Below are 26,639 nucleotides of genomic sequence, written 5' to 3' on the forward strand. Positions count from 1 at the left end.
TAGCATTACACTTGTGCACAACTCAACTAATTTGATAGAGCAATCTACATTTTTGCCTCCGCTAGAAACTAAATCTAAAATTTCATTATTATTAATCTGTCTTATTAATCACCAGGTCACACCACTACAAGATCCCTTCGTGTATATCTTCCACCTTGCCACAATCATAAGTCTGTTTATTATTCATAGCTATCACCTTGTCATAGTCACGAATCTTATTATCATGTATATCCGTTTATAGTCGCGACTCTTATCATAGTCAAACTAGAGATCATAATTTATCAAGTAAATATCGATTGCATAAACAAGGAAATACAATGCAAATTACTCTTTGCACTTAAAAATTACAATTCTATGAACTGAAAATCTGTAGCACTTTTATTACAATTATTAATTGAAAATAAATTAGTCAAAAAACTCTCCATTTTCTCTTTTCAATTCTAAAAAAAAAAAAATCCTAAATTCATCTCTTTAGAATAAAAATATTAAAAAATCATACCCAGAATCTTCAAAAAAAATAAATTACATTTCTTCTTTCTGCTCAATCGATTCTCTGTTCTTCTCGAATTCAGCAATAACCTTAGCTTCTACATCTTTCTCTACCTGTAAAATTGGAGCATAGTAATCGGAATGAGCTTCCATACATTTCTGCAAAGCAGAAGTAACTTGGAAACATTTTTCTGCAATGTCTTCATTGTTTTTTTCCCCTTGTTCAACGCATTTTTCCCAATCGATAAAAGGGTCTCTACATCCACCTTCTTTCATGAATAAACAGAACCCACATTCTTCTTCTTCTTCTTCGTCTTGTTTTTCCTCGTCTTTTTTGATAATTTCTTCTTGGGTTTTGGTATTTGTGTTGGATTGGGGATTTGGTTCCTGGGTTTGCGAGGAATTTGAAGAAGAAGAAGAAGACATAGTGGTGGAGTTGGTGGAGCTAGGGTTTGAGATTGAAGGCGGAAGGTAATTGTCTCCCTTTGTTGCTCCTAAAACCCCTCTTTAAGCCCTTTTTCTCAAAGATTAAAAAAACTCTTTTTTTTGTCATTACTTTTTATTTTAGAATAATTTTGCAAATGAATTTTATTTACATATTTATAACTGATATTTTGAAAAAAAAATTATGCTTGTTTTCAAACGTCTATTATATAAATAAGTTAATTATATAAAATATGTATGATTCTTTACTTATACATATTAAATTAAATATGTCAGGTTTGTAATTCAGGGAAGTGGGAACATTTGACGTCGATATCACAGATTGTATTGGTGCAGCGTGGATGAAGTAAAGTCTTTGCTTCTGGAGTTTCTTTGATAAAAAGGTACTATTAAAATTTAAAGGTAAATTTTATAAAATTGTGGTTAGACCGACGTTATTGTATGGGGTAGAGGATGCATATCGCGGAAATGAGGATGATGAGATGGATGTGTGGGCATATTAAGAGTGATAAGATTAACAATGAGGTTATTCAAGATAAGGTAGGAGTAACGTACGTGGTGGACAAGATGAGGGATGTGAAATTGTGAGGATTTGTACATGTGAAGTGGAGATGCATAAACGTTCCAATAAGGAAGTATAGAGGTTGGATGTAGTAGGCACGAGGAGAGGTAGTGGTAGACTGAAAAAGTATTGGGAAGAGGTAATTATACAAGACATGCCACAACTTCAGATTACCAAGGACATGACCTTAGATAGGACGGTATAGAGGTTGCATATTAGGGTAGAAGTTTAGTAGGTTGTGGAGTGATATCTTGCTTCGAGTGTTCATGTTTGTTGGTGTTTGTCATTATACTAGTTGTATTCTTATAGTTCTATTTTTTTTTAATTATATCATCATTTATTTATTGTGTTTCGGCTACTGTACTATTTTGTTATTGTTTATATTATTATTTTTTGGTAGGCTTTGCTTTGCTTCTCTTATTTGTTGTTATGTTTTTGTCACTCTTCTCTTCTTCTTATACTTAAAATTGTTGCACTTGAGCCAAAACTCTTTCGAACAACGTTTACCTCCATGAGGTAGTGATAAGACCTCCATACAATTTATCATCACTATACCCCAGCTAGAGGTATTCACTAGGTATGTTATTGTTATTGATATTGTATGGTCAGATGTGTTTTTCAACATTCAACTCCGAAAGAAAGTAAGAATTTATTTTTTCAATTTTTCATGTGTTAGCCCATGAATATATTGGTGATATGACTTTCGGAGAATTTCTTTGTGTAATCTTTATGGAACACTTTATAGGGAGTTGGGGGAACCGTACATATAGTCTCACCATTGTTGAGGCATTTTTGGGCATTTAGGGGCCAATTTATAGGAATTGAGTGATTTTCTTAGTTTTTCGTGTGTGTTAGCCCATTAATATTTTGGTGATATGACTTTTGAAGGATTTCTTTCTAAAACCTTTATGGAACCCTCCGTAGGGAATAGGGGAGAAGTATGTACCGTCTCACCATTTTCCTAAGACATTTAGGGGACAATTTACAGAAATTAGGCGATTTTCTCAATTTTCTTGTGTTAATGCCCATGAATATTTTAATGAAATGATTTCCGAATGATTTCTTTGCAAAACCTTTATTGAGCCCTCTGTACGAAGTAAAAGGAGTGGTACGTACAATCTTACCATTTTTCTGAGGCATTTTGGGGATTTAGGGCCAATTTACAGGAATTAGACGATTTTCTCAGTTTTTCGTGTGTGTTAGCCCGTTTATATTTTGGTGATTGATTTTCGTGTGTTAACCCATGATATTTTGGTGATCTGTTTTCGTGTGTGTTAACCCATGAATATTTCGGTGATATGACTTCTAAATGATTTATTTGCGAAACCTTTACGGAACACTCCATAGCAAGTTGGGAGAGTAGTACATACCGTCTCACCATTTTCGGGCACTTAGGAGGTGATTTACAAGAATTAAACGATTTTCTCAATTTTTCATGTGTTATCCATGAATATCTTGGTGATATGACTTCCGAGTGATTTCTTTGCGAAATTTTTACGAAACCCTACGTAGGAAGTTGAGGGAGCAATATTTTCCCTACTTCTTAAAAAGTCACTTCACTTATTTTTAAGAAGCTTGGACATTGTTGAGTGTTAATTCATACATGGGAAAGTTTGAAGACTGGGGAGTTGATAGAATCAATAAAACACACCAAATCATAATACCCATGGGAAATAATTAAAGTGAGGAGCAAGTGTTGCAGACATAGTTCTCTTCAAAATAAGCAGATAAGCATAAGTTGCTGCTTCAGAATGCATGTTGATTCTATGGCCTCTTTAAGTACTAATTAGAAATTAGAACCAAAGAGCTATCTGTTGATGGCATGACCTTCCTCTGGTATGCTTTCTAGTCTCCAATTGTTATTATTTGGCTAGATTTACTTGTCACCAATTCAGGGAAGGTTAGAATAAATCAACTGATACAGTGCAACTTAACATGGAATTTGAGTACATGCTGCAATGACTACACTATTGTACACAATGCGGGCATGATATAACGTAACCTTCCTAGTTTCTAACTGGAGATTCTACTACAAAGAAAGGGATTTGAAAATGAAGAAAATATGTCGAATGATCCCTTCAATTTGATCAACCGGTAGAATTGTTCTCTTCACCAGGGTTCTGCTTAATCCCACTGCAACAAAAGAAATGTGGCAACTTGACTCGACCACAAGCCCTGCAAGTTTGTTTGCATCAACAAGATATGTCAAAGAGTGTTATTATGCAAAAGGAGTTGCAGGCAAAAAGAGCAGAGCAGATAGAGGCTAACGTAAGATGTCATGCCCTTGTCTCGGCGTTATGAACTACTATAGAGAAGCATCATGATCAATAGTAACTCTAAGTCACACACAAAGAGGAATACCGGCTTTAATAGTTTCTTTGCTAGTGAAATGTGTACTATTGTAAAGCAAGGATATATCATTCTCCAAACATATGAAGAGGTCATACTAATAATATCTTATATGGTTAATCGAGAAAGATAACACGTCGGACCACATTATCATATAAGAAGGAATGTCCTGCTCATGACTTTTAACTTTTAAGCAAGGATTACTGACTGCATGAAAAACCTCAGAGACTCAAACGTTCAATATATACTCCTCATTCAGTCACTTAAAAAGATAACATCTTTCAAATCATTTTCTAAACCAAATTATGCTAAAAACTTAGATTCTCTTGAAAGCTGACTCAATGTTACTCTACATATAAGCACTGGCGTTAAAACGAGCCATCAGATGTTTTTCAGCAAAATTAAGAATATAAAACTGAAAAGAAGAAGGAATTAACAATGAACAAGACGGGGGCTTATAGAGGAAGAGAGTTGTCAATAATAACAGCAGATAAACGAAATTCAAAACAGGCAAATGCCTGGAAAAAGAAAATGTGGATAGCAGATAAAATCTCCCTGACATTCGGAAACACAACCATACATTTTCTGACAGCGTGTTTGTATCTTTCCTGAGTAGATGAACAAATTTTTTGCCTTTTAATCACAGTAATCAATTAATTCTGTTTTTTATTAGTAAAGAGAAACCTTTAACTGTCATCTGCTTCAAAACACAGTTAAGGCTAATGCTGTCAGCAATTGACACTTCAACAATAAGGCAAAATGCTGCCACCACCAACCCCCCAGTTTAAAGCAAATTTTTGGAACTGAAGTGCTTCAACTAAAATAAAACCAACTATAGTAATAGTATGCAGTTATAGAACCTAGTTAGAGATATTAATCAACAAAGTCACCACTGAAAGTTTCCAAGCACTTAATTTCTCAATCAAACATTTTTGACTCGGTCCAAGTTCTTAGACCGATTGCTTCCTTTCATTTATCAGTACACAGAAGAAAAACAACAATTTGAACTTCCAAATAGAAGGTTAATGACCAAATAATGGCGAATAAGCTAAGCAATCCAATGCAAGTTCAATACATGGAGTAATTATCGAAATAATCATTTCCTTCTTATTTGATTTTCTTTTACTCAAAAATTGTATGCCTCCTCTTTTACTCTTTTTATTTGTTTTACTTTTGTACTAATTTGGGGGAATAAGGTGTTTTCCAAATTCAAATATTAGATTGTCCTCGAGATGTAAGTTCCTATTATTTTTGAGAGATTGCAGGTAGAGTCGTATTTTTTCCAATAAACTCAAACCAGCTCTTCTAAATTCAAGAGTATACAGGCTAAATGACACCAGGGATTTTGCTTATTAGTTAAAACTTTTCAAATCCAAATTGTATTCTTTGCTGGAAAAGCTCTTACTTGCAACGAATAATCACTGGAACGGGTTTTAGAGCCTTTGGTCCATTCCTTATGCCTCTCTTGTGAGGAGAAACCTGCAGTATTAACCATAATCCATTAAAAAAAACAGTCAGATGTAAATTCTATAACACTCTCTCTTCCACATAGCACCATCCAACACACATAAGTTCAGAGCATGTACATATTTTATGCATACATGTGATAGAATAGGAAAATCTACGCAAGCGCAAAGCCAACATGCACAACCAGATGAAAAACATTACAAACGGTTAGTTTAGTTTAAAACAATGACCTATGTTGCTCAATACCATACCCCTGCCTCATGGAGGTAGAGAGACTATTTCCAAAAGACTCTCGACTCAAGTAACGCATATCATCGCAATTTGAAAAGGAAAATACAGAAGAAACGAGGACATATCAAATAATAGGAGAAGTATTACATAGCATTTAGAAAACAAGGAATAACAACAGCCAAATAATGCAATAACCAAAGCACAAGAAACAATAGCTAGTAACAAAAATTGTAGGATAAGTAACTACAAGAGTAAATGATGCTATTGGTATGAAAGGAGAAACATGTATGGTGCACGTGCACCAAACTACCACCAAGCCTATCCATAAGAAAGTGAGACAATGCTCACTAATCCGTAATCTAGTCATGTCCCCGATAAGCTGAAGATGTGTCATGTCTTGTCTAATCGTCTCTCCTTAATACTTCTTAGGCCTACCTCTCCTTAAACCCACCGCAGTCAACTTCTCACACCTCCTCGTGGGGGCATCTTCGCATCTCCTTTTTATATGCCCAAACTATCTTAGACTCGCTTTCATCATCTTCTCTACCACGGAGGACACTCCTACCTTCTCCTAGATATCTTATTATTAATCTTATCTCTCCTAGTATGCCCACACATCCACCTCAACATCTTCTAATCATGGCTTCATTGCTTATTTATCAAATGTTTATGGTTTATTAGTTGCTACTTAACTTATTGATACGTGCTAGGACACGACTTGCATTTTGAGAGGATCCGACCCCGGTGCAGCATCATTTTAGAGGATCCAAGCGACAGAGAGTCAGAGACAATGTCTTTGCTTTTCTACAGCAAGGATCATATCCCAATCTATCACTGATCCTCAAGGGGAAAGATATGTTCACAGTGATCCTAAGCGGCAACTAACTTCAGAATATTCCTCGAGTCATCTAGCTTGTATTGCCTCTAATTGCTATGCACAAGCAAATATGCAATACTTCCTAAAAATTCAGTGCTATATATCTATCATATTAAAGGATATATTTAACGATTCAATGGATTAAGCTAAACTGAGCTGAAACCGGCAACAGTTCTAAAAAGAAGGATCTTTGAGGGGGGAAAAAATCAAACCTTCTTCTTAGGAACAGCCATAAGCTCCATGGACCCCCAATTGAAAGGTGAATTTGGAAACATGTTGTTGTTATTCTCATTTTCAGGTAAAACCAACGACGGTGAAGTCGCCGTCAGCCGATCAACCACGCTATCTAGAGGCGCCGGACGTGAAGTGATGTGGATAAATCGTCGGAGATTAGAGTTCACACCGGCGAACTTCCCGGCAGTTCGTAGCATCGTACCCCTTAACGCCATTTTTGCTGCGTTTTGGCCGTGCTGAGAATAAGCAGAAGAAAGAGTGAAACACTAAGGGCTCGGAAGTTTTATGGGCCGAGTATAATGGGCCGTCTCCTTTTTGCATTTGTTCGATTAATTTTGTTGGATACACTGTATTTATTCACTCAACTTAATTATACTATAATATACAATTTCGTTGGATATATTATATCTATTCGCTCAATTTAATTATATCAACACATATATTTTATTGGATATAATATATATTCACTTGCAATCGAAATACATTATATATGTGTTTTATTTGAGATGTATTAGTATACTGTATACACAGTACACTTCAATATACTTTAGAAATCATCATCCCAAAACACCACACATTCGATTGATATGCATACAATGTATACTTGTATTTTTTATTTGTTTTTGAGTGTATGCACATATGTATGAAAAATGAACTTTTGATACATGTATGTACCCTTTATGCATGTTATTAGATGAACCTTTTCTGAACGAATACTATGATCGATTAAAATCATAGCCTAAAATATTTAAAAATTATTTTGGTGTCAATTTGTTTTTAATACTTGTGATATTATATGCCATTTATGATTTAATGTTGATATCCGATGTCAAATTTCATTGCATATACGTATTTATTATTTTATCATAATTAAGTATATCATAGATAATTTTAACCATTTAGATTAAAATGGTTTATTTTGATTTGATATAAAAATTGGATGCAAATAAATAATTTCATTATGCATCAAATTGTTAAAAGAAAATAACTCGATTTTTTTTTTCTTCAAAAGACCACCTTTAGGGTGGGGGTTAGGCATGACCCCTACCTTATATATTAAAAGAACATAACAAAATACATGAGCGAGAGGGATATATTGCCTAACCTCTCCAATAAAATATAAAATTATGGACAATTTTTATTTTTTTGGATATCCAAACGAAATATATACACCACATAATTTTTTTTGAAGAAAGGACAACTAAGATCAATCATGTAAAATAAGCAAATTAGAATTAATAATTTATGGCAAAAATATCAAGGGGTTAATATTGAGTATTTTTATGGTCAATGTTGAATATCATCGTTGGTTCTATCACTACAATTAAAATAACTTTTTGTGGCAATACATATGTACGTTACTAAAGAGTATTAAAATCTTTATTAGCATTAGTTAATTGTCATTTTTTTTTATGTTACTATAGGTTTTAACGAAATTTACAAAAAAATATTAAAATGTAATTGTCACTAGTAATTTTTTTACACTATTATATATAGCAAGGCTAATATGGTAATATAAAAATAGAAGAGCAACCTATTATTAAAGAGGCACAACCAATTAAATTGACATGATAGATGTAAAAATTCAATGTAGATATAATTTGAATCTTCATTTATTTTTTATCTACTACATTTGAAGTTTCAGGCCTACTACTTAGTTAATTTCTTTGGCTACCATTATCCTAGATTTAGGTAAAACTTTTAAAAAATAAGTTATAATTCAATTCAATCCATTAAATATAGCCTATAGTTCGAATAAATGATCATTTCAAAATGAATCAAATATTGATATTATTCAATAAAAATGAATAATATAAATATTCACATTATCAATATGCATTTTTTGATATTTTTTATGAGTTTTTAATTTTTGAGAGTCTGAACTTATTTTTTTATTTTTAACTTATGTTCTTACCTGATCATGAATATCTATAAATATTTATATCATTCATCCAATCATGTCTCTTATATCCAATCCTACCCATTCATTTGCCATTTCTAACTACGAACGGAGCAGATTATTTCATGTCATGTCATGTCATGTCATAGCGTCATAGAGCTAAACAATTTAATGACAAAGGAATAGATGTAAGGATCAACATTAATAAAATTTAACTATACAAAACATATCCATCTGGTTTAATAAGTGACAATTCAATTGGGGGTGGTGAGGACCAACAAGCATTCATAAATATTTCAGCAATTACGTACACCTGTCTTGTTAATAAGTGGCAATTTTAATTGATGTAGATACTTGTTATACCCCAGCAAGTTACTTCTAAATAAGAAAAATTAAAAAAAAAAGTGATAATTACTTTTATTTTTTCTGGGGTATGATTTTAGCACTCTAAAAATGTGATAATTATTTAGAATGTACATTGTTTTATGTGATAATTACTATTGTCGATAAAGATTTTAGCATTTTTTGTTAAGATGCATATTTATTACCGATAAATTTTTAGCAGTATTAAATATGCATCTTAACAAAGAGTGCTAAAATCTTTACCGACACTAGTTAGTTGTTATTAGATCCAATATCACTATAGACTTTAACGATATTTACAAAAAGTGTTAAAATGTGTAATTGTCACTAGTAACTATCGCTAAAAATATACATTTAGTGGCAATTAAACTATTATCATTAATTATTTATCACTAAAGATCATTTTTAGTATAGTGAAATAACTATGCAAACCATAATCTTGGACTATGGTCCTTTCTTAATTTTACTTTCAGTTTAGTTAAGATTGTATCAGAAAATTTAGTGCTACTGAACAATGGTACATAATAGAAATATGGATAGAGTCTGGCTTAGTAAAGAGAGTTGTAGAATTCGTAAAACAGAAAAAAGATTAAGCATCTCAAAATATGAGGCAAACGATATTGCATTTTGACTTTGTCTCTCGGGATCTATCACAAATTAGGTTTAAGAGTCGTGTGTATATGAATGACTATTCAGCATGGTTTGAAAAGTATCTTTTAATTTTTACTGATAAATGAAAGCACCTTGAAAGCTAGAAGTATTAAAGGAATAGTGTTATGAATTATAAATCTATTTAATCATAACTATTAATCCATCATCACTAAATCAATAATATATTTTAAAATTTAATTTATCGATCAAACACAAACGTATGCCCCTACAATGTCGTGGCTTCCCACACACCAAATTTTATGTACTGTAAACTTTTTTATGAATTGAAAAAAAGAGACTAAAAATAAATGTGATCATTACTCAAAGGCTCCACAAAATTCTTGAGAAAGTAAAGAATTAATTGTCATAATTATACCGACCTTATGACTATTTAAATCAGAACTGAAAAATTCATAACATAAAAAAGTACGACAGATGGGATATAATTAGTAATATTGAAAAAAAATGGACAACTATTTTGTACGTATGCACTAAAATTTAAATAGTCCCACAATATATTTATGGTACTTAAACATAATTTTAAGTAATAGATATGTTGCAATGGTAATAGTTTAACTATTGCTACACATGCTTTTTAGAGACAATTAACACCTTTTGTAAATGTTCTTAAAGTCTATAACAATATTGAATTCAATGACAATTAACTAATGTTAATAAAGACTTTAATACTTTTTGGTAATATGAATTTATTGACGTTAAAACTTATTTTTGTTACCGTGAACACCTTATTTAGTTGTGCTCTGATATTTTGGAGAAATACATTATATATATAAAGTTAATTTTTTTTCTTAATGTGTTTATAGTAAATTTGAATATCTCTTGTTTCTTGTGTCGATGGTTTATTGGAAATTAAACAATCTCACTGAGGTGGAAATAATGTGTGAATATACTCTACGATTTTCAAACCCTACATTATTGCACTGAATATATATTATTGAATATCCCCTAGTATTTTTCATATTTACTTCTTTTTATTTTGAGTCACCTTGATAAAAATCTTGATTCCATCGTTATTCACGTACATGGCTCAAGAAATTTTGAAATCTTCAAAAGTTTGCTCAGCTTCAATTTACAAGAACCTAGTTCTTCTCAAATTTTATACTGAATTTACAAGAACATAGGATTCTTTTATAGAAAATCATCATGCTCAATATGTTTAAAAAGTCCGATCTACTCCACGCTAAAATTTAGATTACAATTTTTTGCAATCCAAAATTTAAAGTCATATTCCATCAATCACTAGATTGAAGCAAAATGTTATTTCTCAAAGAAACGACAACCTATCAACACTTCTAAGTAATTGTTACAACTCGATAACTTAAGACAATCAATAGCGTACACAAAAAACAAATTGTAAATGATGTCGATATTTAAATAATTAACCAAATTGTTGATTAATGAATAAATTATTTAAATCATATTTAATAAAACATAATTCATGTAAATTACTACATCTTTTTAGAAATAGTAATTTTTTTCTTTCAAGTTTTTAGTTGAACTTATTCAATATATCAAATACTATATTTTCTAAGCATTGTATATATGTGAATTATATGTTTGGTTGGTTGGTACTTGGTACAAATATTTATTTTTAAATAAGGAATTGTCGGATCGAGTCTAACTCAAAACCAGATTTTTAATTAGCAGATAAAGGTAGAGTCATTGAACTCATAGAGTAGCTAGTTAATTTTTATTATTTGTACATGTAATTATCTCTCTTTATATATATCAAATTTTTCGATTAAGTAGTCATGTCGGATGACCCCCCTTGAAGGTAAAAGTCTCAAACATACCATTGAATTTTGATAAAAAGTTCATTTGTGTCATCCGGTAAAAGTTTGACGCATCTGTCATTTTCATTTGAGAAAAAACTCATTTCTACCATTGTTTGTTAACTGAAATGACATAGATGTGCTAAACTTTTGACGGATGACATATATGAGCCTTTTCTCAAAATTTGATAACATATTTGAGTCTTTTTCCTTTCAAAAATGATATAATTAATGACGTGACCAAATCATAATTGACCATGGGTAAAAATGGTTTTGCAAAATTTTCAGTTAACAAATAATGACATAGATAAGTCTTTTTCTCAAACGAAAATGACATAGATGAACCAAACTTTTAACCAATGACATAGATAAGCTAGTCTTTTTTCAAAGTTCAATAATATATTTATGCCTTTTAATAAAATAAAATACAAATCTCCAGCTTGATTCATCACAGTTTCTAAGAATAGCTTGAACTCTCTAGACTTGAATTTCCTGATTACTAGTCAATTAATTTCTACAAGATATGTCAATAGAGCCTCATGTGTATATGTATGTATCTTCAAAACATCACTTAAACTATATATATATATACCATTCACCACCATATTCTTCTCTTCCCCTCCATGCATGTTCACCTCTTAATTTCTTTGTTACTCTTACTTCTTCTTAATTTGCTCAACAATGGCATAGCTATGTCGACTGAAGGATGGTCACTTGAACATCTTTAATTTGTTGAAAAACTATATTGTGCATATGAAAAATAATACAACTGTAAAAGTTAAGTTAACGGTACAACAAGATTTTTTTAAAAAAAAATTCTTGATATATATGCTAAAGTGAAACAAGTAAAAGTAAACAGAGTGAGGAACATATATTAATCACTAAGAATGAGACTATAGTAAAAGAAACAAAATTAGGTGTGTATAAGAAAGTTGATTATTCTTTTGGAGTAATTGCCAAGGTGGATATGTTACTTTAATTTGGTGAGTCATTTATGGTTGCCATCAGTTCATGTTTTTGAAAAGATCATTTCACTATTTCATGGACCACATCAATTAAGGAATCAAATAATCTCCTTAAATTTTCTGTATTCAGAAATTTATGTATTACTATTTAATTATTTTAAAGTTTGTGGTACAACTTTGGTCATAACATTTAATTCTTTCTTTTCATATATACTCTCACTTATCTTTCCATAATTGCATATCACCAAAAGAGGAAAAAGAGAAACACCACATTATATATCTTATTAAAATTTGGAAGTATAGGTTATAATTAAAATGGGAAGATCACCATGTTTAGATAAAGAGGGTTTGAAGAAAGGACCATGGACACATGATGAAGACCAAAAGCTCTTGGCTTATGTTGAGGAACATGGCTATGGTAGTTGGAGTGATTTGCCACTTAGAGCAGGTAATTAACATTATAAACTTTATTCATTTTGTAGCTAGGTTTTCTTTTCAATCCCTACTTCTTTTTTGTTTTTTTGGTTTAAAGTTTTTAAAGGATAGTAATGGTAAATATATAGGTGCCACTACTAAAAATAATGCAAAAATCGATGGACAGGGTTAGTCTAGAAAATCAAGAGAAAATGGATTTTGTTGATTAGTTTTTTATTTTTAAAATCTAAAGATTCTTTTAATAGAAAACAAATAGATGTATGTCAGTTATTTTTTCGCGCAAAAAATTATAATTTTTGGATTTGGCTTTTTTTAAGGGTAAACCGACGTAGTCTCTCGATTTCTTATAGTATTTTTTTAAAAAAAAAATCAATGGACAGAGTTGGTTTTTGAAAGTAGTGCAAAATATGAGTTGAAGAGTATAAATAAAAACGATGGTTATTTCAATATCAAAAAGTATGTGTGGTTGCGTGGTAGACTTATCTAAAGCCATAAAAAATATTTGGGTTCATGTAGCTACCTCTTTATGTTATATTTTAGAAAATCGATCTTATATATAATCTTTATAAAATTTCTGATTACATCGCTAATTTAATATTATGTACATTTTTTTTCACATTTGAACTATAGGGCTTCAGAGATGTGGAAGGAGTTGTAGACTGAGATGGATCAATTATTTAAGGCCTAATATCAAGAGAGGAAAGTTCAGCTCTGAGGAAGAAAGAACCATCTTTCAACTTCATGCTCTTCTTGGAAATAGGTAATAGCCGGAAAAAATGGACCGATAAAATTTTGAATTTCCTTAGTTAAAATTCTGACTCTATAGTTCACGTATATTTTATTAAGTGATTTGTGCAATAGTAACATATTTGGTTCATTTCTTTATTTATTAGGTGGTCAGCAATAGCATCTCACTTACCAAACAGAAGTGATAACGAGATAAAGAACTACTGGAACACACGTTTGAAGAAGAGATTAATCAATATGGGCGTTGATCCCATGACTCATCAACCAAAGAGAGATGGTTCAGATTATAAGTCCATTGCTAGCCTTAGACATATGGCTGAATGGGAGACTGCTAGACTTGAAGCAGAGGCTAGGCTTGTCCGAAACAGAAGCACATACAACAACAACAACGACGTCAATAATAATAATAATCCTTATCATCGTCCTCTTAATGATTTGCAACGAATCCCTTGTCTTGACATACTAAAAGCTTGGCAAATGTCGCGCACAAATGTACTAACTATAAATGACATTAGTGCAATTCTTCTTGATGGTTTTATCACTAACACAAGGACAAAAATATGTGATTCTACAACACGATCTACGTTCAATAATATCGAAGAAAATGTAGAGGTTGGTGAAGACCTTTGCATATTTGAAGATACAATGAGAAAAGATAATGACATCCAAACAGAATTTTCCATCATTGAGGGTTTAGATGAGCTTTTTCCAGAATATGGTTGTAGCCAAAACCCTGGAAACTACTCAAGTGAAGTACAAATGGATAGTGGCTTTGGAAATTTTGTAGACAACAAGAGTACTAATTGGAACAACATTGCACATTTGGTAATGACTTCACCAATTGGATCTCCATTATTCTAAGTATTCATGATAGTTTGGATTATTTTGTATGCACTTTTTTTTTTACCTTTTGATCATGACCTGTCGTGGTGAATTGGATGAGATCTCTTCACGCTGAATAAAAAATATTTGATTTGAGCAAGGAGAATGGAGTAACTTCTTGTTGGGGTCTTCTCCTTTGATGATATTTTATCTGAATTTGTCGGTATATTAATTAATAAATAAATTTTTTATCAAGATCTTATATTAAAAATTATTTTCTTATAAATGATCCTTGGGGGTCTACGTTTGACCTTGAATATCTATCTATTTCTCTATATATAGAGTGTTTCACAAACCGTAAAAGTCATCTAATAAGTAAACTTAGCTATATTTTCTTATATCCATATAATATATGTAATAGTGTTTTTATTCATAAGGTTTAGGGTTAAAAGAGAAGGACAAACTAATAGTTTAATACTAACCGTCTAATTAGCATCTTCCACTGACCCAATAATTATTTCCAACACGTGGTTTAAACTATCCTTAATCATTATCTCCTTACATTTACTTGCTCTATTAAAAAACTTTTGGTGAATCTATAGGAAGTAGGAAGTCCCCCGGGAGCGGTTAGATCTCTCTCTAACTAGAATTTTTTTAAGAGAAGTTCCCGGGGGATAAGTGTTGGAAAAGAAAGCTATCTAAGAGGCAGAGGTTGACTATAAACTTCATCTCTCTCTGGACCTCAAGGAGTTTTTCCAGAGCTGAATTGCGCGTGCACTTCTGCCAGAGCAGAATCACGTGTGTACTTGGTGTATAACCTCAGCAGTATCTTCCATCAGAACCCAAAATCGGCAACGAATATGTAGATATAGTCAAACTTTGTGAAGTAAGAATATAAACAATGCAATTTTTACTGAAAGTTAAAATATAAAGTTGGAATAATATCAAAACTTAAGAATTTAAGAAGTTGATATATTGATTTTGAAATAGTGTTGTTTTGAATATGATAAGTTGATCTAATACTATTGAATAGTGTTGCGCTAATTCAATATAATGATAACTTGTTTTAATGCTTGAAATTTAAAGAAGACATCAAAAAGCAAATTTGATCTTTTTGTTAACATAAATAGATTTTGCATAATGAAGAAGGTTTGACCGTTTGAGAGACTTAAAAATATTCAATAATAAGAGAATAAAATAATGAAAAGGGAATGAAAAAGGTAAATATAGAAATAATAGTGTGCATTCATGTTAGACGTTAGGATATAAATGAAAAAACGAAATAGATAGTCACCTTTAAAATTATTCTATTTCTCAATGATTACATCGATGTCCATGTTCAATAACATATGTACGTAAAAAGTTATAATGTTTTCCTCCTAAAAAATTCTTTACGAATTGTGAACTATTTTTAATAATATATATACGTACAATACATATTTAGGGGGGGAAATGACGCCCAAAACCTAAGTTATTGCTTTAGTTGTTTTATCGTCGAGCTAATCTGAATATTTAGAATTTATCAAAATATTCTTTAATCATGTGATCTTTAACATGGCATATGTTAAAGTTAAAATTAAAAAGTTTGTCAAGAAAATGAAAGAAACATTTTTTAAAACAAACTAATAAAAAGTAAGACAGACCAACTAAAACTGATAGAGTATAACTTAAAGTTCATGTAAATAATGACTTGAAGTGGATAGCTGAAAACTGACATTATATTTCTACTAGATACATTGTATATTCCTCCGTTCATTTTTGTTTATCACTATTTGACTCGACACATTCATTGAGAAAAACAATATTGATATAGGTATTTTACCACATTATCCTGATCAAATGATGTTTGGTATTGAGTTTTAAAAAATGTTTTGAAGAATAAGTATTTAATGTTGAGGATTAAACATGAATTTTTTTTATCTTTTCTTCATATATAAAAATAACAAGTAAAAATAAAAATTTATTTTTAAAATAAGTGAAAGTAAAAGCTACGTTCCCCTCTTTGTTGCCTGACTATTTTGAGCAGAGAAAAATTGGGACCATACGATGGGGCACACTATTTTAATTTCTTATAAACAAGTATTCCCTTCCTTAGAATCAACATTGAATTCTAAAACTTATTAAAAGAAAAATCTGCAATGGTAGGTATAATTAATATTCCCTTCGTTTCATATTAATCAATTATTTTTTTTAAAATAGTTGTCTCATTTTAGTTGCTCACCTTATTAAATTAAGAAAGCATTAATTAAAATTTTCTTATATTACCTTTGTAAATAATTTTTTTTAAAAGTGTTCTCGTTTGTTTGTTAAATTTCTAAGAAGTTTTTTAATAGGCAGATTAGTAAAAGTATTTTTTTATTTATATTTTCTTAATATGCGTGTAAAAAAAAGATGAGTCGCAATAACTTTCTTTTGAAAAAAATACTACTCCCTCCGTCCCTATTTACTTGTCCATATTTCCTTTTTTAGTTGTCCCTATTTAGTTGTCCCTATTTAGTTGTCCATTTTGACAAATCAAGAAAGAACAACAAATTTTTTCCTATTATACCCTTATTTACACTTCTTGAAAATTGTAAAAGTGTATGTTGTTTCCCTCCAATTTATTTCACTTTAATTCAAATAAGTGGTTGTAATTTTGAAGTGAAAAGTTGTCATAAGGGTAAAATTATAACTTCACTGTGCTAATCATTGTTGCCTTAATCTGTGTGCCATTTCTAAAGTGGACAACTAAAAAGGGACGGAGGGAGTACGTCTGTATATCTCAATTTATTACTTTTCTTTTAAGTTAATCCCAAAAAATGACGCATTTTTATATGTAGTACCAATTTAACTTTAATATGTCATTTATATCCTTAATGAAATGATTTCTTGCCACAAAAATATCTATCACTTATTTTAAATCATAAATTTTAAATATATTTTTTTAAAAAAAAAAAACTTAATATCAAATCAAAGTAATTCATATAAATTGAAATAGACAAAATAATTGATAATTGATAGCAATAACTACTGTTACATATACTGATATTATTGTTTGCATTAATTTTTGGAAACAACGATGTTTCACTGTTATATCTGCATGTGACCTTTTCTTCCTCTTTTAAAGCTGCACATTGCTATATTATGATTTATGCTCATAATTATAATACCAAAAGTCAGTAATGTAGCAACAGATGAGCACAGGAATTTGTGTGGTTCATTTTTACAATTGTCATGTAAATTTAAAATATTTTTTTCTTTACTTTTCCTCTTGAACCAATCGAAAGATTTTGTTATAAAAATTATTGTAGTATGATCATAGGCGGAGTTAGGTGGGATTCATGGGTTTGGATGAATTCAGTAGTTTTTTCTATTTATACTAAAAAATTAAATAAATAATATGTATATTAACTTGTTTCAGTTTTAGGTATGTTGTAAATAACATTATCACTCTTACGGTTTAATTCACATAACACACACACACATATATATTATAGTATTTTCTTATTTATTTTTCTCGTACCTACATTCAGGGGCGGACCTATGTTCATTTTAGGGGGTTCACCCGAACCCCTCGTCGAAAAATTACATTGTATATATATAAGGAAGACTTCTGATTTTAAGCGTATAGATACTAAAATGAACCCCCTTAACATCCAGAAGAGGAGCATGGCTCACTGGTAAGGGGGTTCATTTCTAAACTGCACGTTCCGAGTTCGATTCTTGGTCAGTGCAACAAGTTTTAACCTTTTTTATTGCTTTGAAAAGACTGAGATGGGCTCAGTTTTGGGCTTAGAATACCCAATAAAAGGCCTCATTATTTTTGAATTCAATCTAAAACTATATTATTTTTGTTTTTTTAAAAAAAAAATTATGTTATCTCTTTTTCTCAATTTATCTTTGTTTAAATTTATTAGCCACATTTTTTATATTTTTGTCTTTTATTCTTCTTATTTATATTGCTCATTTTATTTCCACATAACTCTCTTCTCATGCACTAACTTAAAGAAACTCTTTGAGAAAATGATGTATTGTTATTAAATTTAAAAGTGAAAATTACAAAAATATACTCCTTAAGACTTTTATTAACAAAATATCAATATATTTATATTTAATTACAAACTAAGTTTTTAAATTACATACATAACAAACATTTAATTTTTGTATTTAATTTAATTTTGTTTTACAGATTTTTCTCTCTCATACTATTAATATTTTGTGCCTTTTATATGGAGTATAATTAGGATATTAATATTTATCAAATATTCTCTCTCCTAAACAGTTTCAAACTTTTTTTTGTTTATAACAATAACATTTTAATTATACATATGACAGCTTATTAAATATATATATCTTCACACGTGTTTATACCTATTTTTGTGCCTTAGTGGCTTATTTTATGGAACTCATTATTTATTACTTTTACCATTTAGATTATCAACACAATTATAATTGCATACATTTCTTTTACTTAAATTTTTTTTTTCTCTTTTTTACTTGATACAATTACTATGGTAAAAAATATTTTTCTCTCTCTTTAATTACGTTTTTCTTAAATTATCTGTTTTAGATTTTGATGCTAATTTTTTCTCTCTCTCTCTTCAATTACGTTTTCTTTTTTAATTATCTGTTTTAGATTTTGATGCTAATTTTTCTCTCTCTTCAATTACGTTTTTTTTTTTAATTATCTTTTTAGAATTTGATGCTAATTTTCTCTCTCTCTCTCTTCAATTACGTTTTTTCTAATTATCTTTTTAGATTTTGACACTAATTTTTAGGGAGTAAAAATGTATCATCTAATTAATATGATTTCTATCCTTAAACACGTTTCTCATTAATTTCATACAATTACGATTGAATTTATTTTCTCTCTCTTTAATTTCATTTCAACTATTATGGGAAGATCTTTTTTTACTTCTCTCTTCAATTTTATATATGTTAGTTAAAAAGGGGTGGGGTAGGGGGTGAGTATATTAAATGGTATAGAATTTGTATTATATCGTTGACCATTTTTTTGTAATTATAATAAATAACTTATACCAAAATATAATCAAATTTTATTCCTATTATAAACCATAGCACCGTTCAATAGTTTTAACTTTTTTCGAAAAAGTATATTAAATAATGTACATTATAGATTAAGTTTGGTGTACAATTATTTTTAATCACAATGAATAACTTACACCAACAAATAATTAAATTGCACATGAAGTAAAAATTCATGATTATAACATTTAATATTTGTTATATATTTCAACTATATGTTGCCTTACACCATAATATTATCAACTATCTATCAATATTTATCATCGAATTAATAAATAATTATACCAATATATATATGAAAAAATCACTAGTATTAGTAAAAATTCCATTCATAAAAAAATAAAATTAATTACAAAGTATTGTATCTATTTGGTAAACGTCTTTTTGGTGTTTGTGTCATATATCACTCCTTCAATCTTGAAATCCACATACATTCCTGCGATACATTTCGATAAATAGTTAGACACATACTAACCTACAAGAATGTATAACATCATAATACAACCACTTATTTATAATTTTTTAAATTACAAATTAATTAGAAATGATATATAATATGGTGACGCTTTGGTGTACAGTATGGTAACGTTTTGGTGTATAATATGGTGATGTTTTGGTGTACAGTTCAATCTAATATATAATATATGATGTACACCAATATATACACCACAAACTAACCAAGAAATTACCATTTTCAACTTAATTTTAAAAAAAGTGCACATGATAGTTTATCATTGCTATCTTGAACAATATTGTACATTATGATTAAATTTTGGTGTATAGTGCACTATAGTACGAAATACATAAACTAGACCAAGATATACACCATAATTTAACCCAAAATTTTTCAATCATTTTATATAATCAAATTAATTCAAATTTGTGTGTCAAACAATATACGAAGCATTCATTCAAGCAATATTTTTCATAGTTAACATATCTATTTACACAAAAAATCAAGCAAGAAAAACAACAAAAAAAAACTTAAAACAATAAAAAAAAATGAACTATATATTTTAGCAATCAAACTAAAAAAATAATAATTAAAAAACTAATACATACTTGTTACACTCCATATTTAAGATCCCATCCAAAAAACACCAATCAATAAAGCTATAGCAATATATGTTTATAAAAACGTTTAATCAATAAAATCAATAAAATACTTCAAAACAATCCAACTTATATTTGTGTATTATAGTGGTATAATTTATGATAAAGAATGCTAAAATTAATTTACTGGTTTAAATGCTATGCAGAATTGGTATAAATTTTAGTATTTACAATTATTATGGTGTATATTAGGATTAAAAATTTGTGTACACTTCAAATTGATATATATATCATCATTTGAACTACAAACTAACCTAACAATACCAATAAACAAACTAACCACTGTCATATAACAAAACTTTATAAAATCTTATTTTATATTTGTTGGTGTTTTGTTTTTTGGTAGATACAAAATAAATAATAGTGCCTAGTAGAATAACCCGATAAATAACATAAAAATTCAACAAAAATACACCATAATATTTTGGTGTATATACACCACTAACTAAAAAACATATGCATTCAAAATATATGGACTACACCAATATATAAACCACTAATTAACCAATAATTTAACTATAGGTGAGTACCTACGTATGGTGCAAAGCAATTGAGGACAATATAGTTTATGTTTTACAAATTCCATCCAAAAAATACCAATCAATAAAGCTATAACAATATATATATTTATATAAAAAAATCAATAAAACCAATAAATATACTTTAAAACAACCATAATTGAAGCAATTATTATGGTGAATACCAGTTTCATTCCATCTCCCGTCGTGCTGAAAAAAATCCATTGAACACACTTTCAGAATAGTGAAGGTATAGAGTCTGATTTTGATTAGAATTATGAGAGAGAAGCAATAACTATATTAGAGATATTTATGGAAGGTAAATAAAAGAGGGGGAGAAAATTAAGGAATTAAAAAATAAATTGTGGGCTGTCATGCTTTAATTTCCGATTTTTCTTTTTCTTTTTATTATTTATTTTATTGTTCCGATTTATTTTTTTAACATATTTGAATAATTTAGGGAAGGTAAAATTATTGGAGAAATTTATGGAAATCGGGATAAGCGTGGCTGATTTGGAATTTTAAAAAAATAAATAAATTCTACTTTTGAAAAAAAAATATTGCTATATAATTGAAAAAAAAAAGTATTGCTATGTTGGTGTAAATACAATTGTTAAGTTGTATACTTAAAAAATCGGCCCAATTTAAAATTGAATTAGAAAACTATTATATAAAATAAAGTAAATTAAGATTAATCAAATGGAAAACTTTAAAAGTTGTGAATATTCTTTTAATAAAATCTATTTAATTGAATTCTTTCTTAATGTTATTGTATCTCTTTCTTACTATTTTCAAGTCAATTCTAAAGAGATTAAAACTAAACTAAACTTATTTGATTGGTTCATAATTTGTTTTTTTAAACAAATGATTAACCTAGTAATTGAATTAAATGAACTAAAAAAATCGACGATGTCATTTATTTATGTTCGGAATATGCACTATAATATTAGTAACTCGAGTTTTACACCTTTCTAAAGAATCTCGATGGTTTTTAAAGTAACATATGATTAAATGTGCACTAATTCAAAATTTAGAAAAAAATCTAAAAAGTAGAATATTGCAAAATAAAAGGAAAGACACAAGAAAATTTAAAAGCTCGATGGACCAGGTAAAAGTAGGAAGAACCTAAACACAACATAACAATGTAAGTTAAATTTAGCGGATTTAAATTAAAATTTTCCTCCCATGTCACTCGGTTTTTCATCTTATAACTTTTACGTGTTTACTTCTTTATACTTTGAACCCCCTCAATAAAAATTCTGGATCCGCCACTGCCTACATTAGTAACATCAATAAATTTTTGGAAGGCAGCTACCTTATCCGTAAAGACACACCTAAAATCCGATAATTAATGTACGTTTTTAAACTTTGAAAAATTTATTCATTTTTAAAAAAATAATCAGAAATTCATTTATTTAAAATTAAAAGGAATACAACGGTAAGTAAATTAATTAAAACCAATCACTCCCTCTATTTCAACAATACTTATCATATTTTTTTAAAATCAAACTTCATAAATTTTAATAAATATTTTAAAATATATTGTTTCACCATATTAATATTTTAAAAAATTATTTATAGTAATTTATTTTTTTATTTTTTAAATATTTAAATTTACTTTTAAAATATTAATTTTACTTTAACCCTAAAAAATTAATTAATTTCTCTCAATATATAAAACATGAAAACTATTCGAAATAAATGAAATAAAACTCAGAATTTATAAATCAGTATCTAGATGACGCAAGAGTGACACAAGAATAAATCTAGTATTTTATTCAATAATTTAATAAATTTATAACTAGTGGTATATTGAAGTTATAATGAAAAAGAAATAGTGTAAAGATAATCCACCTTCAACGCATGCTAACTTAAAAGGGGATTTAGTAGGGCCCAAACAAACTTGCTAATACATCCATGGAATATTCTTCATTATTTTATTTTATTTTATTTGGATTTTTTATTTGACATTCAAAGTTCATATTGAAACTTCGATTAAATTTGAATCACGCACTGTAGGATTCATTCGGAGATGGCACTTGTAACAAGATTTTTTTCATATATAGAACTTGCACCCAAGACCTCAAATTAAGGGTGAAACAATCTCACCATTGCACCTCATTCCGTACCGATGTTGATACTCTTCATTATCTTTATTCTTCTCTACTTGATGTCCAATCTCAAGGATAGCTTTTTTTTTTTTTTTTGGATAGTATCTAATCAATTATTTAAATAGTCAAGTGAGTTTTGGTATGATGGTAAAACAATTTTTTAATCAAATCAGATTCACCTTATTTATTTTTATTAAGGTTGAGAAAATTTGAACGTATATTTGAATGATGATGATACTGTTGTTTTTATTTAAATAGTAAAATGATTAAAATTATTTGGTTTCCAGAATGAGGAATTTATTTATTAATAGACATAACAAAGTATAAAATTTAAATAAATAAATAATTAAGTATTAGAAATAATATAAATTTAATAAAATTAAATTATTATTTTATATTTTTCAAAAAAAAATATTTATGTTTGTTAGTTATGACAGATATAATCTGGGTGGTGTGGTGATGATCGGTATTAATGATTAGTAATGATAATGTTAATAATTATAATGATGGAGATAGTTATTAGTATTGCAGTAACTGACGTGATAGTAGTGTTTGATAGTGATGGTGGTGATTGTAAAGTTGATTGTTGTTAGTAGATAGTAAGTATTGTTGATGGTAATAACTAAAGAATGTATGATGATTAACGATGTATTGATGGTGGTTGACAGCAATGCTAATTGTGATGATGTATATAATTGATAGTAGAATATATATATATATATATATATATATATATATATATATAGTAGTGGACTGGTGGTAATGACTGATAGCGGTGATTGTAATAGTAGTTGAAAGATTGTGTGTTGGCTGATGATGTATTGACAGTAGTTCATGATGGTTCTAATTGTAATGGAAAAGGTGGTTTGTAGAGATAATTGATCATACTGATGGTAGTGTCTGATAGTTATAGTAATAACAATAAAACAATATAATTATAATGGTGAAATTAATAGATACGATAACTATTGATAGAAATATAATAATAATAAATAATTGTGATGACACATGACAAAATGGATATTATTTTCATTTTAAATGGATTGACATTGACATCAAAAAGCTGATCTGATTTGCTTCAATGAACAGCCTATACCTAGTGAGGTAGCTAAGATAATAACCACAAGTTAACAGCTAACTTATGTAAATATATGTTTTTTTTAATCTAGTGCTTATCTTTTATAACCACTTTTGGAGAGACACTTGTCGATTTTCTAAAGCATGGGAAACTTATAGCAACTTTTGGTGGTTAGTAAGAATTGTTTTTGAAAGAGTTCGAAATATAAAAAATAAATACACGAAAGGTTAAATGAAATTCAACATTTATCACGTATAATTAAAATATAATTTTAATCACGTATCAATCGTGTAATTTTTCATTAAGGAGATTTGGATGACCCCTCCCTTCTCTTCGACCCTTGCTCGCTCCACACTTGCTTATTATAATCTACGATTGCAATTTTACTCACGCTTTTAATCATCAAAGGGATGATTAAAAAATATTGAGGTTCGAGTAAAAGAAAGGGTATTTGAATAGAGGGCTATAGTTATAGCTACTCTTTCAATTTATCTAGATTGATTTCACAATTAGCATATCAGTCTAATCAAACCATTTTGAAGCGAATTCATCTACATGTATGACACGTGTGTACTATTCGTTGCATAGTCAAATTCATTGTCAATCATGATTGTCTTTGAATGCTCAATACATCGTGAGTCTTAGTTCTTACTTCTTAGTATCTAAGCTATCATGTAAGATAACACATCCGTTGATGCATTTCTGAATCGAAAGATAAGGAATTGAAATATATAGGACTGAAAATGTCTTCTCTATAATCCTGTGATGAAAATAAATAAAATCCTTTTATTTTTAATTAGACATTTTAAGTTAAAGTCTAATTAAATATGAAAAATTCTGATAGGATACTATTTTAATAATTATTATACCTAAATTTAAATTAATAAAAGTTTTTATACGAATATCAAATACCGAATATGACGCTTTAAAAAGAAGAAGATGTGCTTGCTCAATAAAGAAAAAAAGAAAGGTAATCAATCCCCAACCCCTTCACTTTATGAGGACTTTTTGCTAGTTAAATAGGAGTAATTGGTTTGCTTTAAAATAAAGCTTCTTACTACATTCATGTACTTGCAATAAAAAGAAACCAATCATTGTTATTACCATTTGACCTAAATACCTTTATACCCAAAATAAAAATAGAAAGACATTAATACTATGAATTGAAGATGATAGTCCAATAATTTGGATATATCTTCTTCTTCTTTATTTTCTCTTTGAGGCCTTTATTTGTACACTTAATTATTTTATTTTTAAAAAAAAGATAAATTTTTTAATTCAATTTGTAATGGAATTGTTGGAATAAGGGATTGAATTGATGACAAGTTCACCAAAGAACCATGATTTCGTCCAATTCAAAACGTTTGTATTATTACCCACAATAAACTTGGAAAAAGTTTTATCTTTTTTGGATTTGGTTTTAATTAAGAAAATATGGACAAAACTTTATTAATGGTCACAGAATTATGTTTTCTCGATCAAAGTCACATAACTATGTTTTATATTAGACAAATCATAAATATTTCACCAACTAACAAAAAAATTCTAACATTTTGAAAAACGCTATTAGTGGATAACAATATTATTAATTAATATATCGAAAGTAATACTTCCTTGACCCTTTTAGTTATTTGATTGACTAGAACTATTTCTATTGAATGACAATGATCCTGTACGTTTAAGATAACGTGAAGTTTTAATGATTGATAAACTGTGTATAAGCGTTATTCATATATTATGTATGAATGTTGTTTTCAAGTCATTTTCTTTAATAATATATACAATGAATCTATACGACCGCCAATTGCATATAAGTTTCATCACATCATTGTGGAATGGGAAAAAAAGTTCTTGCATTTGTTCTAAAGACCTTTTTTCCATCTTTTTAGAAAAAAACAAAAGAAAAAAGATGTAGTGGAGTTCTAATTTAGCCATGACAATAACACAAATGATTCTCTCTAGCTATTACTTCATGACATGGTACATTAATTTGGAGAAAATATCAAAACTCTAAAATATCAAAAAAGTCCAAAAGTTCTCTATAATTATTGTCTTCATCATACACCTAAATCTTCAACCTTTTAAATTGATGAATATGGGCGATATATAAATAAAGGCAGAGTTAGAATTTTAACTAAATGGTTCAAAATTTAAAGAAATAAAATAATTGAACTAGATAAAGTGGTTCAACTCTATTATATCTGACTCCACCTCGATATACCATTTGTTTGATTAATAATGAAACACGGACCATTTCGTACAAACTAAATTATTCCATTAGGTACCTATCATATATATCTCACTAATACGACTATTTGGATAATTTTGTCCACCAAACTAAAGGTTAGACACACGTAGCACAAAATTATATAATCTTTTTTTGTCTTTATATATTGGGTATTTAACTTTAATATCCAATAACTTTCACTCTTATTAGCGTTTGGTCACACACAATATCAATATAA

General features: G+C 28.9%; 4 protein-coding genes across 4 annotated transcripts in view; 1 reads left to right on the forward strand and 3 right to left on the reverse strand.

Annotated features, from left to right (window-relative positions):
* LOC125828165 (isopentenyl phosphate kinase) overlaps nucleotides 1-26,639 on the reverse strand; it is a 295,006-nt gene that overhangs the window by 41,088 nt on the left and 227,279 nt on the right. The window lies entirely within an intron of this gene.
* Nucleotides 523-2,876, reverse strand: LOC125828108 (uncharacterized). The gene is made up of 2 exons (XM_049507415.1): nucleotides 2,866-2,876; nucleotides 523-994 (listed from the first exon to the last, which is right to left on the reverse strand). Exons 1-2 carry the CDS (start codon nucleotides 2,874-2,876, stop codon nucleotides 523-525), a joined length of 483 nt encoding a protein of 160 aa, XP_049363372.1.
* Nucleotides 3,154-6,882, reverse strand: LOC125828195 (uncharacterized). Its single transcript, XM_049507516.1, has 3 exons — nucleotides 6,632-6,882; nucleotides 5,250-5,323; nucleotides 3,154-3,670 (listed from the first exon to the last, which is right to left on the reverse strand). The coding sequence occupies exons 1-3, from the start codon at nucleotides 6,866-6,868 to the stop codon at nucleotides 3,583-3,585; spliced, it is 399 nt and encodes a 132-aa protein (XP_049363473.1). The 5' UTR covers nucleotides 6,869-6,882; the 3' UTR covers nucleotides 3,154-3,582.
* LOC125828109 (transcription factor MYB106-like) lies at nucleotides 12,641-14,368 on the forward strand. The gene is made up of 3 exons (XM_049507416.1): nucleotides 12,641-12,773; nucleotides 13,391-13,520; nucleotides 13,654-14,368. The coding sequence occupies exons 1-3, from the start codon at nucleotides 12,641-12,643 to the stop codon at nucleotides 14,366-14,368; spliced, it is 978 nt and encodes a 325-aa protein (XP_049363373.1).

This window comes from Solanum verrucosum, unplaced genomic scaffold, assembly GCF_900185275.1.
Source record: "Solanum verrucosum unplaced genomic scaffold, falcon-dt-bn FXZP01000053.1, whole genome shotgun sequence".
NCBI lineage: Eukaryota > Viridiplantae > Streptophyta > Magnoliopsida > Solanales > Solanaceae > Solanum > Solanum verrucosum.

What these genes read in the sequence shown, in the direction of transcription:
- LOC125828195 (XM_049507516.1), bottom strand. Translation starts at nt 6,868, where the DNA reads ATGGCGTTAAGGGGTACGATGCTACGAACTGCCGGGAAGTTCGCCGGT. An exon ending in TGGCTGTTCCTAAGAAGAAG is followed by an intron (nt 5,324 to 6,631) that starts GTTTGATTTTTT and finishes TTAATACTGCAG; the next exon opens with GTTTCTCCTCACAAGAGAGG. An exon ending in CCAGTGATTATTCGTTGCAA is followed by an intron (nt 3,671 to 5,249) that starts GTAAGAGCTTTT and finishes ACAAACTTGCAG; the next exon opens with GGCTTGTGGTCGAGTCAAGT.
- LOC125828109 (XM_049507416.1), top strand. Translation starts at nt 12,641, where the DNA reads ATGGGAAGATCACCATGTTTAGATAAAGAGGGTTTGAAGAAAGGACCA. An exon ending in TGATTTGCCACTTAGAGCAG is followed by an intron (nt 12,774 to 13,390) that starts GTAATTAACATT and finishes TTTGAACTATAG; the next exon opens with GGCTTCAGAGATGTGGAAGG. An exon ending in CATGCTCTTCTTGGAAATAG is followed by an intron (nt 13,521 to 13,653) that starts GTAATAGCCGGA and finishes TTTATTTATTAG; the next exon opens with GTGGTCAGCAATAGCATCTC.